Genomic DNA, 17,488 nt, shown 5'->3' with positions numbered 1-17,488 from the left:
ATATTTCATTTGTATAAGTACTTCTACACATATAGATTCCTCTTTCAAAGTTTGATCAAGTCACGATAATTCTGTGTCCTGTTGTACGATGTTTTCCCAACAGATGGCGCTACCCTCATGAATGGAGCATCAACAAGTGACGTCTACAACACAACAGAAATGTCTGGAAGCCAGTGGCCACCACTTTGAGCACCTCTTGTAATTGTAGAGACCAATGATAACTTTTATTAATCTCGTGATGTCTGAATAAATTTGGTATCGAAATATTTGTGCAAGTTTTTCTTTTCCTGATGTGTGTGAACATTATTTTGGCTGACTCTGTGTAATGGGTTTCTGACAGGTCTCCAGGCAACATCTTTTTATAATAATGACAAACATACCTGCATTCTACAGGAGTGATTTTCCTCATGTGCAGGTAAAGATGTGTGAGGAGCTTAGAGATGACAGGAGCAGGAGTCATCCTCACTAATTCAGCTTCCACCTAGAAACAGAAAGACCACAAACATACACACTGATATACTCTCAAACGTTTAACCTCACAGCCTCAAAATATCTGTTTAGGAAGTGTTGTGTTTCTAAATTCTGCTGAAAGCATTGACAGACATTCTCTTACAAGGTTGTGTAAAAAGCAGCCTGTCCTCTGAGTTACTGAGAAATTTTCCTGAACAAAGTTTCTACATGTAAATCAGCTCAACAAAAACTAAAGCCTCAGTCAGAGATAACAGGTATCACAAATTATAAACAACTTTCTTTGTTAACTCAGACTTTCTGCTTCAACCTCACATAAAAAGGGGAGTTTAACTCATCAGGTGACTGAAAATGAACGGCTTGTGCAGTTCTAGATCCAAAAGTAGGATGTTTCAACTCATGTTTTACTACAAATACATGCAATAATAAATAAATACAATGGCTGGTTGTTAGTTTATTCACTATTAATGCCACTTTATATACTGGATTGAACTTGAGCAGTGGAAGAGAGAAGGAATTTAATGAAATTATGGAGATTCAGAGAGGTAATGTTGCACAATGTTAAGCGTTGTTTAATTCAAACCAGCTGAATGTTAAACTTCAGTGCAGCTCAACGGGTTTCAGTTAACCTTAAAGTAAAATAACTTTTTTAAAAGCTAAAATACACAGCAGAGAAATACAGGTTGAGAAGGTCATTCTAATAATGACAGCTGCGGCAGCAACTAACACAGGTGTTCAGCAGTAAGTTAGCCACCTGTGTTAATTAGCCCGCTAGCTAACTTAGCCGCTTAGCTTGCCAACGCGTCCGGACCAACTGCTCAAACACGACAAAACACAACTCTTCACAAGTCGCTGACTTAACGTACAACAAACAACGCTACCGGTTAGAAGTATTTATCTTGTTACCGTGTTTTACTCCAAAAACAAGGTCAACAGGAGCCAGAGACGCTACCAGACGTCCTGTCTTCTATATTATCTATGGTCTGACCAATCACTGCTCTCTGGCTCCGCCCTCTGAGAATCTTGTTGTCGTTTGGCTCCACACTTGCTGATGACCACTTCCGGTCTCAGAAAATGAAAAAATGGACCTGTTTTCGTTTCTGTCTCTTACTGATTTTATTTTTTGTTATTCTAAATACAAAATGAAAATCAAAGCATTTTTAACATTTCGTATATCCCTTTTTGATCATGAAAAGGAAAAACGCCTTGTATTTCAATTTTAATTTTTGTATTTTAAAACGGAAATCAAATAACCACTCGTTTTTTGTTTTTCAATACCCGTTTCAGAACGGAAAATCCAATTGCCAAAATATACACGGACCACAGTTGTTTGCTTTCCTCTGTTTGTCTTTCCTGGGGCTACAACAAACATGCTGGGATGTATTAGTGAGATAGAGACAGAGGGAGCTCCATAATGTGACGGCGACCTCCATCATCTGACATTATCGGATGAATCACTGTGTGCTGGGTGACATAAACAGATTCTCGTCCTAACTTCACCCGCGCTCAGATTAGAAGCACAGCAAACTCAGCTGCCAACAGCCTGCTGACACTATCCTGCAGCATGAGGGCCGAAATGACAAGAGAAGACTGCCACCCACAGCCCAAAGCCTGACATTACTCTTGGTATTGGCGCATTATTAGGAAACAGCATTTTGTATCCATTCGTGCATTTGCTATACCAGGGTTAGGAAGCTGTAGAGAGCTATTTATTCCAGCTCCAATTGGGCAACAGGTGAGGTACACCCTGGTCAAGTTGCAGATCCCTCTCAGGCCTAATACAAAAAAATGACAATCATGCATGCGTATACTTACCTACAGCCACTTTAGAATCAACAATGAATCTTTTATGTATGTCTGTAAGAATGTGACATAACAATTTAAAGGAGAATAATAACTGATAAATCACGCTACACCGAGAAATAGTTTTACAGCATTAGAAATCTTTATTTTTGCAGTTACAATGATGATAACAATACATGACAGACCTTAAAGCACTCATGAAAATATTTAAACACTGTACAATATAATAGTATTTTCTGTTTATATAAAAGATCATGATAATAAATATGTTGTTACTTTTAAGATGATAACAAACAGCAAAAGAGATACGCAAATTATGTACAGCTTTAAAAACATCTTGAGGAGAAAGAAAAAGGCACACGCATTTTTTTCTTAAATTAAAACTCATGAACACACAGAAAAATACAAAAACCTACATTAGCACACACTTTATGGCATATTTAAAGCTTTGTTACTCAACAGTCATGACTTTCATGAGTTAGCTGTGAGCTTCTGCTGGACATATAATTGTGTGTTTTACTACAACCCATGTTACGTGCACTTTTTGGTAGGTCTTTTGTTAGTGTTTACATGCTGCTGTATAGATGTCCACAGTGTGTACAGTGTTTGCCAAGGTGGCCTTTATTGCATGTTAACGTTATAATTCAGTTCAATTCAATTCCAGACACTTTAATTGTCCCCTGGGGGCAATTTAAGAAACATAGAGCAGTCATGTTACATATAGCATATTATGCTGTATGTAAATATGTGTCATGTCTGTATATGTAAATACACAGCAGTTGTCTAGTTGCATAATATGGATATACGATCTTGTACAGATCATTGTAAAGTAGCCACACTTTCAGAGAACAGATTTTTACACCTTCAGAGTGAAGATATTTTGCTGGTTGCCAGATTTTCAGTTGGTTAAGTAAGTAAGACTTGGTTTTTGGGTTTGTGTCTAAGTTTACGAGTAAGTTCAGGACTGGAGTCACACATGTTGCTGTGATGTTATAAGGGAAATCATTACAGCAACGGAAGTCCCTGAATTTATAAATCTGTGTGATAGGCAAGTCTTAACACTTTCACTTTAATAAGTCTCAATGTTGTGTCTTGAGACAATGTTCATTTGGGTTATTGTGGAATTATGTGACTATCACATTGAAAGAAATAGACCAATTTTAAACACCAGAATCTGTTTAGTGATTCTGAGGAGCACTGCTACAATTATAGAAAACAGTTGGATAAAGATCAGATAAAGTGCCGAATCAAATGATGTAACTTAAGTCTATGTTGGTCTGGTTGGAAAACTGCTGGTTTGAAAATGAAAAAAATATCTCGATGAGTGGAGTTAAAGCTTACCTCGAGCCTGTTGGTCATTATTGCTTGAGGCTTTATCACAGACTCTATAGAGAGGTGGTTGTAGCCTCCAATTCTGAAAAATGAAGCTGGTGCAGAAGTGCCTTAAACATGCATTCTTTGTAACAGCCAGCAGGGGGTGACTCCTCTGGATGCAAAAAAAAAAAGCGCCGCATTGTACAGAAGTCAATAAGGAAATGAGGCCACCTTTCACTTGATTTGTTGTCTCAGTAAAATATTTTCTCAATGGATTTCTGGTCTCGTTTGCAAGTTTTAAGACTCCTTGAATACAGCATGGTGTTATTTGATAAATTCTGGCCATATTTTGAATAAGATTTGATTGTAAAGCAGCGTATTATTTAGGATGTGGCTACTTAGTGTTTGTCAAGTTACAAGCATAGGGAATATGCACAAGTTCTTAGTTGGATTTCAACCCTCGCTTGCCTGGTTTCCAGAGACTAACATGTTGACGGCCAAATTCCAAACTCTAGGATTCAAAACAGTCGCCCTCAAACCGATGGGTGAAGTCACAGTGGCTACGGCCATCTTTTATATACAGTCAATGGTCCCTATGAGCTTAACCCACCCAGATCTCTGTCTCACCTGTCGGCTGTAAAGTTGGTTTATGACTAATGTTGGTAAAATGTCGGATTCTGTTACATCTTTAGACAGTTTTTGAAATGGTGTGTGTTATTTGCGGATATCAAGTAGATGTTGAAGCTTTTGAATTTTAATTGGCTCATTTGTTTTTTGTTTTTTTTTAATAAACCCAAACCAGACCAAAAAAAAAAGATCTGAAAATGACAACATGGCATTCCAAATTCAGTTCTAAGTAGTCTGAGTTTCAGCTTGATTGTTTAAATGACACAAGTTTGTATGTTTGTGTTTGAGCTTCAGGTGTGTCTCTTCATGTGCAGAGCCAGGTGGTCTGAGCGGGAGAAGGCCCTCTGACACAGCAGACACTCGTAGGGTTTTTGACCTGTGTGCTTGCGGTAGTGACGCGTCAACTCATCTGAACGGGCAAACTTCCAGCTGCAGCCCTCCCAGGAACAGTGGTAAGGCTTCTCCCCTGAAAATTTAACAAAATAGCAGGTGATTATTAAGAAATAATGACATAAACTCACATGTCAAGATCAGATTTAGATGTTTTGATTACCTGTGTGGGTGCGGAGGTGAGCCTTGAGGTGGGAGCTCTTGGTGTAGGTCTTGCTGCAGCCGGGGTATTCGCAGCTGTGGATGGCGGGCCTCTTTTTCCCTGCAGCTCTCCTGCCACGCTTCCCCTCCACCCCAACAGGGGGCAGCTGGGGTCCGACCAGCAGGGGCTGCGGGTGATGGGTCAAATGTCCGACGGCCTGGCTGTGGTTGTAGTCACAGAAAAGGCTGGCGTTGTAATTAAAGTGGGGCATGTAGGTGTAGTGTCGAGGGTCTGGGGTCACAGCCTGAGGTGGGATGAACCTGCTGTCTGGGAAGGCCACCATGGAGGGCAGCTGCTGGGGATAGTAGGGGCTGAAGTCCCATGATGTGACCTTACTGAGGCTTCCTCTGCTGTGCATCTCCATATTTCCTACATGGGCGAAGTCAAACTGATTTACATTATGTACATCAGGAAATGAAGTTCGTCCTGTTTGGTCGTCATTATAACCTTGGAGGTGCAGCTCCGGCTGGACCGTCGTGGTCTCAGGGGGTGACAGGAGCTCAGCCATGAGGTTCCCACTGTTCATCTGCACACCTTCCTGCCCTGCCTGGTCCTTAAAGTGGGCCGCATCTTGGTACAGTCTGTTTGGGTCGAGCTGTGGGAGCCGTTGGTTGCTGCCGTTGCCGTCCAGAGAGGGGTTGAGGTCAGGAGAAGGGCTGCTCCAGTCAGACAGTAGGAACTCAATGTCCCAAGATGCTTGGCTGTCATCATCCAGGAGCTCCTCTGCCATGTGTTGAGAGACCTGCAGCTGTTCAGAGCTGCTTGGTGACAGTTTGCTGCTTGGAGGGTCTAAAGGGAGAGAGCCGCCATCAGACTTCCACACCTAGGAGGTGTTGGAAAACAGAGAACAGTGATTATCACCAAGGACAACGTGAAAAATAACATTTGGCATATTTATTTTTAACATTTAAAAGGCAGGTTCAGAAATTTGAAATGCATCTTATAATTTGTTAGTGTTATTACTTATTTTTTCTACTTACTGTAGGAGACTCTTCCTGATAAGTGTCAAATCCACAGACCTCAATCTTTCTAAAAAATATATTCTAAAGTTCAGATGAAGCCTTGAAGTAGCTCCTGCAGTCTTTGTTAAACCAAATCAAGCGGGGAATTTTCGAAATTTGTGGTTGTTATTGTACAAAATTCTTTGGTACAGTATTTTTTTTGGCCATTTCTGGAAGCACAGAAATGGAACTTTGTACCATAAAAACACACTTCATTTATGTAACTCAGAATGCAGAGGTCTCATGTTACATTTAGCTGACTTTGAAGATGCATTTTTAAACAGACCAAATACGCTAGATTTATTTTTTTTTATCCCCAATCACTTACAATGAAATCTCTTTAGAAAGGGAGTTTTGTGGCCAGTATGGACAGAAGAAACAATGGATGAACAGTTAAATAAAAGTTTATAAAAACTCCAAGTTGGCCAGATACAGTACACAAATTGGAAGAGCTGCAATTTTTGATTAAAGGTAAAATGTGTTATAGCATATGATTACAAATGTAGCATTGTGGGTCTACAGAGATGCCTTGGCCTACAAAATATATTCTCCAGACATGAAGGAAAATGCTTGTTTAGTACAGTATACAATATTAAAACAATTTTCATACTTATTTTAGTGGAAAAGAAATGCACAAATGACTATTTTCACTAAAAGTGTGACTCATATCACAATATCGCTCAAAATAATTGCAATATGATCTTGTTTTTGCATATCTTTCGGCCATAACAGCAACTACAGAGGCTGATAACCCTTTTAGTACATATGCAGACATGCAAGCAATATTTTAGATTAAATGCAACTGAATAAATACAGTAAACCAACATTTTTCTCCCTGCAAAATCTTCAGATTATAAGTTACTTTGCAATTTCAAATGGTTTAGGAGACACTTTTGCTTAAATCAGCTTACAGGAACTGCACTCAGATGCCACGAACAAGAGCAAATTATTAAAAACTGGAAGTAAAGACAAACAACAACTTCAAGCATGTTCTGTGCTAAATACGTGCACACATATTCAGAATTCATAATATTTATTTTTTATTTCAGTATAACTTTTGGGAGTGCAAATTGTAGTGTTTTTTGTGAGAACCATTGACAACTTTAATTTTTTCTCCAATTTAGATGTAAAAGTTTTCTAAGTTCTACACAAAATAGTAAATAAAGTAATTAATCTATGGATTGTACAAATATTCAGCACAATAATACAGATCATACAATTTCTGGTTCACTAAGATATGTAGTTTCCTGCTTTGGCTCCAACTGTCATATCTTCAGGTAAATCAGCATATTTTTCTGTGTAAGAATGAAATATCTGGATGATACTTACTTTCATATCGTCACTGGAGTGAGGGAGGCTGGAGAAGGAGCTGAAGGACGGGAGCACGGCCTTAGTAACAGCCATCAAGCACTTTGATATGGAAGCAGGTGCAACAAATAACGGTAACGGTGAAGTTTCTAGTATCTTTCAGCAATTTTATTTCACATGACTATCTTACCCTCAGCTAACAGACAGGCCTTTCATCCTAGTCCTCTCACTCCTCACTAAACTTCTCCTTTTAGTTTTATTCCTCCAATTGCTATCTCTCCCTCCTCTCTCTTGTCTATCTCTGTCAGCTGCAAGTCCAACTTCAAATCTTGCTTTTTCATGTAGGTTTTGACCGTTAGGAGGTGGAGCGTAAGTCTGAATTACTTCGCTGGCTCCTTTTTCTTTATCCTTTACGATTGGTCATATGTATCTATCTCACATCAAGTCACTGTCTTCCTCATCTGTGGGATTTACACCAAAAAGATCAATTCTAAAAATACTAATCACCATCAAACTATCATTCCTCCTTGCGTATTTATAGAAATACTGAAAAACTTAAATGTACAGGAGCTAAATGTTGCCTAATCACAACATATTAATACCAATTTCAAATCAAGTTGTGTCCAGAAGCTACTTTCAGAATCCTGCAAGGTAAAAACTTTACATAAGAAATAGTTGAGATAGTTGAAGGACCGCAAATAACATCATGTTTTCTTTAAAAAGGAATGTTTTACCAGAAGTGTTGATGTGGAAAGCACATGATGATGACAATCAGATCGGCAACTGTTTACACCTATATCATCGAAATTTGAAGCTACAGACAAATACAAGAGAGAATTTGTTTTGTTACTGGCAAATGCAAAAGATATGGTAGCTTCAATTTATGTTTTATCTATTCAGCATAAATCGCACAAAATGTCAGGAACTAGAATAAACCCAATTGCCTAAAATCAAAAAGGGCAAATTAACACAAAATACAGAGGAGTTATTAAACCATGATTGTATAAAAAAAATCTAAAAGCAAAAGACCTTAGCAACAGTGTAATTGTAAATTGATAACAACTGGACAAGTAATTGTAAAATAACTATAATAAAAAAAGAACAATTGGGGGGAAAGATATATACAGTAACTACAGATACTTGAAAATAACAAAAAATATTTGATAAATGAAGTAAATAACACTAAAAATACATAATAATGCCTAAAATGTCTATAAATTGCAGTGAAATTAGCCCTGCAGCTTGTAACGGTGCAGTAAACAGATGATGGACTCTTATCAGATGACTGGCCCCTATCTAATAAAGCATGCTGTGGCACACAGTGTACGGGTTCATATGCGGTGAAGGGGAGGCACATTTCATGTTAATATTGGATGTAAAGTCTTAACAACAACTAAACATTTTGAAATATTCTGTTTCCTTTTCATTACAAAGCTGGTTAACACACTTTCATTATGATTATGTGATAACGAATAGAGTAAACGATCAACTGACTGGCATATATAAATATATATATACATGAAAAACTCATTTTAATGGTTTCAGTCTACAATTAAAAGTGAGCTTCCTTTGTTTTTACTGATAATAGTTGAATAAAGTCGTGCACACAGGTCGGACTCTGTGTTCTTGGTGAGAACAAGCTGCTTCTGAGAAGACCTGTGTGTGAAAGGTGATTATATTCTGACTGCTGTTTATCTGTGGACGCGGGGCAAAGCCAGGCTGCTGTTTTCACACAGATAATGAAGTCTGACTGCTGCTGATCCCTGATGATGAGCTCAGCACTGATAAAGACTCTCTTACCCTCAACGCAAGACATTCACTGAGCGGCATCAACGCTGTGGTGGTCAGTTTCATAGAACGGCCTCTTTATAGCCTGAAACACATTAAACATGATCATTTACAAACTGTTTATGGACACATTAAGGTTCATTTTCAATTAACTCTCTTAGAATTAAGAGACTTTCAAGGAACTTTTAAGCTTTCAGATTCCTGGAGGAACCTTTAATTACTCAAAAAGGGTTTCTGGAGGATTTTTTTTTATTTTTATGTTTTCGTCAGTCACAACAGATGTTTATTTCTTGTTGACCCCTCTGGGAAAAGTGGGCCTTTGTAGCTGTATTTATTTTATTTTTCTCTTGTTTTATCTGGCATCACTACTGTTAAAAAATATCTCCTTAATAGTATGCCTAGAACTTGGCTTATAATATTAAAATTATGAAATATTTTATGGTACACATATTTAATATTGTGGTTATTACTATTATTAATTGATGGAAGATTCACCCGTTACAAACAACTTCTCTCCCTCTAGTGGCTAGTGGTTTCTGTGTTAAAAGGAGACACTACAGGTGAATAAAAGGAACAATTGTTAAGTATCAGAAATCACCATGAAACTTCTATAGTTGATTAATAATAGGATAAAAATTTTTTGTATTTCAAGTTGTCAGAAAATGTATCTTTCAATATGCAAGGGGGTACTGTATATCTAAAAATGCACAAATTTGGATTAATTATTATAGTACAAATCAGAATCTTGGATAAATTTTGTTGACATATTAGAGTCAAGGGTTTTTACAGAGAAGATGATCACATTTTATCAGTCCAGAAATCACAAACAATTGTCAATCGGTATAAATAAAGATCAGGTTGGCCATGCATTTATTAATTTAAAAAAAGAAGAGCGTGTTATATAAATCATACTGCAAATTATATATGAACAAACCGCACTGTAAAAACATTCAGAACTGAGATAGGAATAAACTTTTTGGTGTATGTAAGTGCAACTAAAGTAGAGAAGAAAAGACACATTTTGAGAGAATGGCTTTAAACAGTATTATAATTGAAATCTACAGACTCAATAGACAAAGTCTTGTAAAATAAAGACATAAAAATAGATCGCACTTTGGATATTTTATTTTCATAAGTATGAAATTAGGAATGTCATAGATGCAAAATATCCCAAAATCTCAAAATTGACCAGTGTTTTTCCTCTGTTTTTCCACTTGAAGAAAATAATGACACAGAATTTTAAATTAAAGAAAAAAATAAACAGCTAACAGAAAAGTTTGTTTTAGAAGTGGAATTTAAAGTAACACGTAACTTTAAGTTAAAACCCTCTCTTTTCTTCAAATTATTTTACTGTGGAAGCGCTTGTTGTTATCTGGTTGCTATAGCAACAAGCTGTTGCTCTCAGCACCACCGAAGAAGACGCTCCGTTCTCCTGAGGTCTGTTTAAAATTAGCGTGTTTTCAGCGGACTTTTCATTGAAAAAGAGGTAATATATATTTCATTTCGTGCCTGTTCATGTATTTTCTTACTTAGCTCATGACTCCTCTGACTGGTCATTTTTAGCCACATAGCAAGAACACTAATGTAAACTAATGTAAACGGAGTACTAACTGTTGGTCTAGCGAGCTAATTTTAAGCTCTCAACTTGCCTAGTTTTTAATTTTAAAATCACCCTTTACATTCTAGAAAAAACACTAGAACAGCAGAAATTGAGCTACAGATGTCTTTTGCTAGATGACAGTTTTTATAGCTTAGCCAGAACCAATAAAACTAAAGAAAACCAAAGGTAAGAAAGCAATTTTTACTATTAGAAAGCGGTTGAAAACGAGGTTGAAGGTAGCCTTGGTTAGCAGTTAGGGAAGCTTCACTTACAGATCGTTTTCTTTATATTTTAATGATGTAAACCTGTGTTAAGTATTGAGGACATGGTTTTAATACTGCCTGAAACCCACTTTCAAATTTATTAGACTGTTTTTTTTTTGCATGTAGAACACATCACACCATGATCAGACCTAAAATTATATATTTTGATAATGATGATGACATGTTGATATGACAGACTTCTGAGATCTTTACTACGTTGTCCCACAGAGGCGAATGAGTTTATGACTACATAAAACTTTCATTCTGTTAGTGAAAATGCTAAACAGGGATATTACATGTAGTGGTTTTAGTCCTGGACATGGTTTAAACAAACAAACAAACAAACCACGAAAACCGCCCCCTTTTATTTTTTCCTTTTTACAACTAAAATGAAAGTTCCCCAAATTTAAACATGAGTTTTAGGCAGCAGTAAGTGATTTTTCTAAAATGTCTAACATGGATTTACATAATTAAAATTTGGAAAAAGAAAGTTACCTTTAACTTTTCCCCAAAGCCAATTTCAGTAGTTAAAGCCTGGCTTGTAATTCCTTCTGTCTGTCCCTAAGCTGGCGGATGGAGACCTCTTCACAGAGTACAGCTGGCAGAGGACTGTGGAACAATCCCAGAGTCACCCAGTGTAGCAGGGAGGCCCAAAACATGCTGAAATGTGAGATGAAGCACTTCTTGATACTTCATTGTGCATGTGACAAACACACACACACACACACACACACACACACACACACACACACACACACACACTGGGGTCCCAAAGTCTGAGTCCTCTAGTAAAGATACTTACATTTTGCTTTTTTTTTTTTTTTTTTTTTGTTTAGAGATTTAGCTCAACAATTTGAATGGAAAGTTTAATCTTGAAAACCTGATAACCTGTGTTAACCCAGCATGATCTGACAATGTTCCCAAGACCTTTTTGTGATGTCAGGAATATTTTGCTTTCTTCTAGTGCACAGTAAACCAGTACACCAGTTACACATTGGTAGAGTAAATATTTAATGGGGTTGAGGTCAAATGACACAAATGAACAGTCAAAACTTTTTTGGTCTTCAAGTAGTTCTTGGAAAGCTTGGAGGTGTTTGGACTGATTATCATGCTGCAGTATGCGTCTGCCACAAAGATACAAGCCTACGGGTGGAGTGATGCTCTGTTTCCCATTCACACAACACAATGCTACCTAATAAACAACATTTTTGCTTGGTGACTGGTGGTACAACCAATGACTGCAAGTTGATGTACTTAAACAAGCCAACGATGAGTTGATTAAATTCACCTGAATGTCATCTGAATAACAAAGGAGTTACTATGATCGATGCCACTAATCTGCTTCTATTTGACAACTGACCTCAAAATAGTGCACAATCTGAAGTATTTTCTCTCTATCCTACATATACTGTGTTAAATGCTTCTGAATCCTCCAACTTTATGACTTTTTTAGGTTTATGTTAAAATATGACAGATTTTTGATGTGGTTTTCAGACTTTTTGACCTCACAGTACAGGAAGTGAAGTTAAGCTTATGGATGTGTGTGTTCATTTCCCATTGTGTAGACTTGTGCTGTATATTTATCTTCATGTTCTGTCATTGTGCTCAGTAATGAAGGAGGAATCAAGACTTGCCAACATTCAGAGAAGGGAGATTGATAAATGTCCAAAAAGTAAGTTTGATAGAGGCTGAAGAAAGTAATGTGCTTTTTGTGTGACAAGGGATCGTGTTTTGTGTTGCCACATTAAAAACATCTGTTTTTAAACTGTTCCCCTCAGACAGGGCAGCTTTGCCTTTCACCTCTGATGCCACACCGTCGTCTACTTCCAGTAAATCTATACAGAAACAACTGCCAGGCATTTGTCAGAAACGCAGCGCTGAATGTTGTCGGTCTGGGAACAGCTACACGAGAGAAAAGTTCCGTCCTGGTCCTACACGTACGTTCCTGAAACGGTCAACCCTACTAATCCTGATTTTATTTGTATACTGCAGGTCATTCATTACAATATTTGGGTTTTATTTGTTCCCTTTTCTGCATTCTCCACACTAGGAGACTTAGAGAAGGAGAAGAAGAGGCTTCAGAACATTTTGGCAACAGGAAAAGAAGAGGCCTCAGCTGCATCTCCTCACAAAGCTCCTGCATGTCGTGACCCAGAGGTGTCAGAGGAGGAGGATCGGTATGAGGAAGGTGAGGCTGAATGCACAGAAACAGACAAGGTGGAATAATTAGAGTAACACATCTACACTACCAGTCAAAAGTTTGGACACACTTTTTCATTCAATGGTTTTTATTTAATTATTTTCTACGTTGTAGATTAATACTGAAGGCATCAAAACTATAAAAGAATACATATGGAATTATGGTGTAAAAAAAAAGTGTGAATCTTCAGTATTAATCTACAATGTAGAAAATAATACAAATAAATAAAAAGCATTGAATTAGAAGCTGTGGCCAGACTTTTAACTGGTAGTGTATATTATCTACATAATTGAATTTCAATACCTTGTTAACAGAGCATGAAAGAGGGTTGTGAAGCTGAGGCAGAGCTAATAAATTTCATCTTACTCAGAATTTGTTAGGTGCAGCTCTGACTAATTGTATGTCTGATGCTTTTCTTTTATAGTTCTGAATGAAATAGAGGAGAGAAGACAGTTCCTGGCAGATATGGCCTCACTGGGTCAGGAGAAGAACTACATTGACATTATCAACACAGAGATATCACAGGTAAACAATGTGTTTCCAGCTGCCTTGTTTGAGAATGTTTTTTTTCTACCGCTGACATGTTAACTTCACTGATTTGTTATGTATGTTTAGTGTTATGCTATTAGAAATATAATTAGATGCAGACAGACAGATCAGCAGCATTTTAAACCTGCAGTGTGGAGTTTTTGTCTTCTTCTTCTGGCAGTGGGACTAATTACACAAACACTGCCAACACCAGCTCATGACATATATCACTGCTGTGTTTTAGACTAATTCTACCTCTGAACGTCATTTCATTTTAATCTGCGAGATAAAATAGTATTAGGTTCAAGTCTACGCAGCCTTATGACCTTTCTCTCTGAAATACTTTCTCAATTAAACCTGTGCTATCTTGGCTCTGATGACAGAAAATTCGAGAACTGGAGGTGTTGGACAAGGCCCACAGTTCCAAGTAGGACGCAGTGATGGAGTGGAGGACGGACAACAGAAACTGTGGCAGCAGAGAACACTGACTGGACATGTTGTTGTCAGGTTCTTTTAAAGTTTTAACTTGGAAACTATGAATAGATTGAATCAAAACCATCCAACACAAAGCTTAGAATGTGAGGAGTTAAGTCTGATGTCTGCAGAAAGGCTACAAACCTAATAGCTGCTTTGTGCTTCAACAGTACAGCAGTGAAATCAACAAGCATGATCTACTTGCATGAACTTTCTTTATTCCTCTGCCTTCCAGTGTCAGTATTTTACTTAATCCTGCTGCTGGTTTACGACAATGTATAGCTGACAAAAGTGTGGCGCTACAGAAGCCCTTGGTTTCAGCTGGACAGGTAAATAGGCACAGAGCAGAAACAGACATAACAGAGATTACCATTTAAAATGGAGGACAAATACATAAACTAGATGACAAAACAAGAACAGAATGAGTAAACTTACATACATTAGCATTAGCTGAACGGACGATGTTCACCCACGTATGCAATTAAATAAATGGCACTCAAACACTCAATATTAACATGTTTTCTTCTATCCATTTTAAGGCGAAACAGAACAGAAAGGCATAATAAAATATAAAATTAATGATTGCATATTCAGATTTTTCCCCAGTGGTTAAAACTGTTATAAAATGGGCTACCGTTGATAAAATACGGTTATTGCATGTGTGACCTTTTGTATTAAAACAGACATCTGCAGTTTGATACTTTTTAATATTCTACTCCTCACATTTTCTCTCCAGTCACACCCACTCATAAATACTGTATCTACGTTCGTAAACACAAGGAAATGACAAACAATATAGCAGCTACAAGTCTTTAGGTATCCTTTGTTGATTGAGGATTTTAAGAGTACATGTTGAAGTTTAAAGCAAATTTTATCTTAAAAACCTTTTAATTCTACTAGTACCACAGGCTTAAATATGACATTAAACCTCAGACATCCATCCTATGAAGGAGCACAGGAGAGGATATTGAAGGAGCGTACGTCAGGTTAAGAGTAAAAACATGAAAAACTCATCGATATTGGGGATCAACATAAACTAACTTCATTCAGCGCGAACAGACGAGACACCTTTGCTGAACCTTGATGAAGGCCTAAAGGACAGAGTCGCTGTGCAATGCAGGGAAAGTGAAGCAACAACATACAACAGATCAGTGCAGTAATACATAAACCCGCTCTACACTTCACTAGCTTGAATATTCAGAGCTTAAAGCTCTTAAAGCACTTGAGTTGTTAGATGGTCTCTTTGAAACACACAAAGGCAACTGAAAATAAACTTTTTAGAGAGCAGGGAGTGGAGTCTGGGTTGCACTTAACAGTTAGAGAAGATGCCGTCTTCTTGAACTGAGAAATTTATTTTCCCACGTCTTTTTAAAATTTCCTTAGTCTTGTTAAAACTGTCCAATATCCTCTCGAAGTAGATATATCTTCCGCTCTTTAGCTCTTCTCCTTGTGAGGGCTTTGGTTCTTTCCCGGTTCTCCTTTATGGCTCAGTCGCTTGAGCACCTTAATGGGTTTAAACTTTGCCCCTTTTTTCTTCTGCTGGTTGCTCTCTGGTTCCTTATGAAAGTCTGATGGGGATAAAAGTAAGAAATAAAATGACATAGCAACTGCATTGTCTAGAAGCAAAACTTAAAATGGTACCAAAACTTTTTTTTTTTTTTTTTTTTTAAACCAAAAATGAACTCAACAGAGCACTACTTTCATGTTGTAGGATACAGAGATGCACTCTGTAGCATCACTGTAGTTGATTCCTAGGTTGACACTGGATAAGAATACGGTTTTTCTTCACGTGTTCATCATAGTGCCGTTAGTGGGGTTTTGTTTCCAGGTGGTTGAACAGCTCAGTTTGTTATTTTGTGGCACACATACAAGTTTCACGCAATCTTTGAATATGGTTATTTTTTACGTGTCCTAAATCCAAAATACTTCCAAATGTGGGCTGATTTTTTAAAAAAATGTAACCACTAAAGGTTAGGTTTACTGAGATGAAGAACGTCTTTTCTGAGAGTATCTAGTTTGACAGAGTAGCTCTTTACATTCTGCACCAGACATTTGATTTTCATTTTGCACCTCTGCTCTGTGTTGTGTTAGTCATCTACCCGAGACTGCAGCCACAACATACAGGAAATGTTTGCACAGGCTGCAGCTGCAGGAGTGCATGCACAGCAGCATGACGACTCCCCAACAGCGAACGTGAAACATGCCTGTGTAGATTCTCAGTCATCAGCTTCAGTAAAAATCCTACAAGAAACCTACAAGAGAAGTCCAGTTTATTTTTACTGACGCTCCTACGAGAACGTGAAACATCCTAATCGCTCGTTTGTTGTGAGGCTACTTGTACGGCTGTTAGTTTAGGAAGCGCTTGAAATAATATGCAGTGGGGTTTTCTATGAGCAAACATTTAAAATGCTAATATCGCAGTCAACTTAAATTACAACATGCTGAAAGATTAGTGTGAAATTTTTAACCAGTGATGCCAAAAAAATTAAAAAATAAATACTGCCTATACCAAGCTTTAAAACTCCATTATTTGTGCAGCCTGAACGCTCTTGTGTTAAATCTGTTAAATATTAAATATCATCCTACCTTTCTTCTTCAGCATGGCCTCCATGAGTTTGTCCTCCTCTTCGTCTCTGTTACAGAACAAGCATTAATTTGCAGATATTTACAAACATCAACAATCTGTCCTTTCTGTTCCGCTGCTGAGACACACAGTAACTAGCAGCTATCGATTACCTCTGCCTGTCCTGGTCCATGTTGTTGACTATTTGGTTGCGCTGTTCGATGATGGTAACCAGCTCAGCCATAAGCTCCTGCTCCCGACTCTTGTCCTCTTCAGTCCAGTCTTTCTCTGGTTAACGGAGGGAACGGTGGAAGGAGAGCAAGAGTAATTCAACCGTTTTTCCTGAGCTGCACTAGTACATTATGTGAATGCACAAAGTAAATATTAGACATTTTAATTCTAATCACTTTGTAGGTGTTCAGAAGGTTTGTACATACTAAAGCAAGCACAGACCATCAGTGAGTACAAAAATAAATGCACATCTGTCATTCTGTCAGGTAACATTGTCAGCAGAGAGTATTGTGTTCATCAGTGTGTAATTGACACGTGTATTAAAGCAGCTGTTGTGTTTATGGGTTGCACAATTAAGAGTGATCAAACATTGCAGTGTGTGCAAAAAAAATGTAGAGTGAAAACAATGACGCCACAGAATATTAATGACTAAAACTGAAGTGCATTTCCCATTTGCTGAGAGCATCTGGAATGAAGTTTTTTAACATGATAATGACACCTGGTTTGTTGAGAAGACACCTCAGTTCGTACTCCACATCAGCCTGCCTCTCCTCCAGGTTCTGCTGCTTCGCCCTACAGTGAACAATATACAAACTGTATGTCAGGAAATGTAACCTTATATATGGCTCCATACTTGAGAATTACACTGTATTACATATGTATTTTGAGAAACACTTTGATATTGATTTGACATTAAAAGATTCTCCGGTCTTTGTTGTTTCAGAACA

At 37.6% G+C, this 17,488-nt stretch overlaps 3 protein-coding genes across 7 annotated transcripts in view; 1 reads left to right on the top strand and 2 right to left on the bottom strand.

The window, feature by feature from the left end:
• Window positions 1-2,391: 2,391 nt before the first annotated feature.
• klf1 (Kruppel-like factor 1 (erythroid)) lies at window positions 2,392-12,549 on the bottom strand. Of its 3 annotated transcripts, none has more exons than XM_055010142.1 (5): window positions 11,260-12,549; window positions 7,135-8,986; window positions 5,785-5,833; window positions 4,766-5,627; window positions 2,392-4,678 (listed from the first exon to the last, which is right to left on the bottom strand). In XM_055010142.1, the coding sequence occupies exons 4-5, from the start codon at window positions 5,532-5,534 to the stop codon at window positions 4,503-4,505; spliced, it is 945 nt and encodes a 314-aa protein (XP_054866117.1). In that variant the 5' UTR covers window positions 5,535-5,627; window positions 5,785-5,833; window positions 7,135-8,986; window positions 11,260-12,549; the 3' UTR covers window positions 2,392-4,502. The 3 variants fall into 3 exon arrangements, with proteins under 3 accessions (XP_054866117.1, XP_054866116.1, XP_054866115.1); XM_055010141.1 differs by lacking the exon at window positions 5,785-5,833 and having other exon boundaries at window positions 4,766-5,173; window positions 5,252-5,627; XM_055010140.1 differs by lacking the exon at window positions 5,785-5,833.
• Window positions 10,268-17,471, top strand: c4h22orf23 (chromosome 4 C22orf23 homolog). 2 transcript variants are annotated; one of them, XM_023289420.3, is made up of 7 exons: window positions 10,269-10,387; window positions 11,331-11,431; window positions 12,374-12,436; window positions 12,543-12,701; window positions 12,815-12,952; window positions 13,389-13,489; window positions 13,876-17,471. In XM_023289420.3, the coding sequence occupies exons 2-7, from the start codon at window positions 11,338-11,340 to the stop codon at window positions 13,921-13,923; spliced, it is 603 nt and encodes a 200-aa protein (XP_023145188.2). In that variant the 5' UTR covers window positions 10,269-10,387; window positions 11,331-11,337; the 3' UTR covers window positions 13,924-17,471. The 2 variants fall into 2 exon arrangements, with proteins under 2 accessions (XP_054866118.1, XP_023145188.2); XM_055010143.1 differs by lacking the exon at window positions 13,876-17,471 and having other exon boundaries at window positions 10,268-10,387; window positions 13,389-13,552.
• micall1a (MICAL-like 1a) overlaps window positions 14,165-17,488 on the bottom strand; it is a 19,026-nt gene continuing 15,702 nt past the window's right edge. For both annotated transcript variants that reach the window (XM_023289411.3, XM_035956889.2), the window contains exons 13-16: window positions 17,260-17,333; window positions 16,703-16,817; window positions 16,553-16,599; window positions 14,165-15,534 (exon numbers count right to left, since the gene is read on the bottom strand). In XM_023289411.3, coding sequence (XP_023145179.1) covers window positions 15,401-15,534; window positions 16,553-16,599; window positions 16,703-16,817; window positions 17,260-17,333 — 370 coding nt within the window. In that variant the 3' untranslated portion in view covers window positions 14,165-15,400. The remainder of the gene's footprint in view (window positions 15,535-16,552; window positions 16,600-16,702; window positions 16,818-17,259; window positions 17,334-17,488) is intronic.

This window comes from Amphiprion ocellaris, chromosome 4 (genome assembly GCF_022539595.1).
Source record: "Amphiprion ocellaris isolate individual 3 ecotype Okinawa chromosome 4, ASM2253959v1, whole genome shotgun sequence".
NCBI classification, from domain to species: domain Eukaryota; kingdom Metazoa; phylum Chordata; class Actinopteri; family Pomacentridae; genus Amphiprion; species Amphiprion ocellaris.
This window is presented reverse-complemented; position numbering and strand designations above follow the sequence as displayed.

Excerpts from the sequence above, each read along its gene's own strand:
- klf1 (XM_055010140.1), bottom strand. The coding sequence starts at position 7,209 with ATGGCTGTTACTAAGGCCGTGCTCCCGTCCTTCAGCTCCTTCTCCAGC. Across the intron at positions 5,628-7,134 it reads ACTCCAGTGACGATATGAAA|GTGTGGAAGTCTGATGGCGG; the intron begins GTAAGTATCATC and ends AACACCTCCTAG. Across the intron at positions 4,679-4,765 it reads TCACCTCCGCACCCACACAG|GGGAGAAGCCTTACCACTGT; the intron begins GTAATCAAAACA and ends TTAAATTTTCAG.
- c4h22orf23 (XM_055010143.1), top strand. The coding sequence starts at position 11,338 with ATGGAGACCTCTTCACAGAGTACAGCTGGCAGAGGACTGTGGAACAAT. Across the intron at positions 12,437-12,542 it reads GATTGATAAATGTCCAAAAA|ACAGGGCAGCTTTGCCTTTC; the intron begins GTAAGTTTGATA and ends TGTTCCCCTCAG. Across the intron at positions 12,702-12,814 it reads GTTCCGTCCTGGTCCTACAC|GAGACTTAGAGAAGGAGAAG; the intron begins GTACGTTCCTGA and ends TCTCCACACTAG.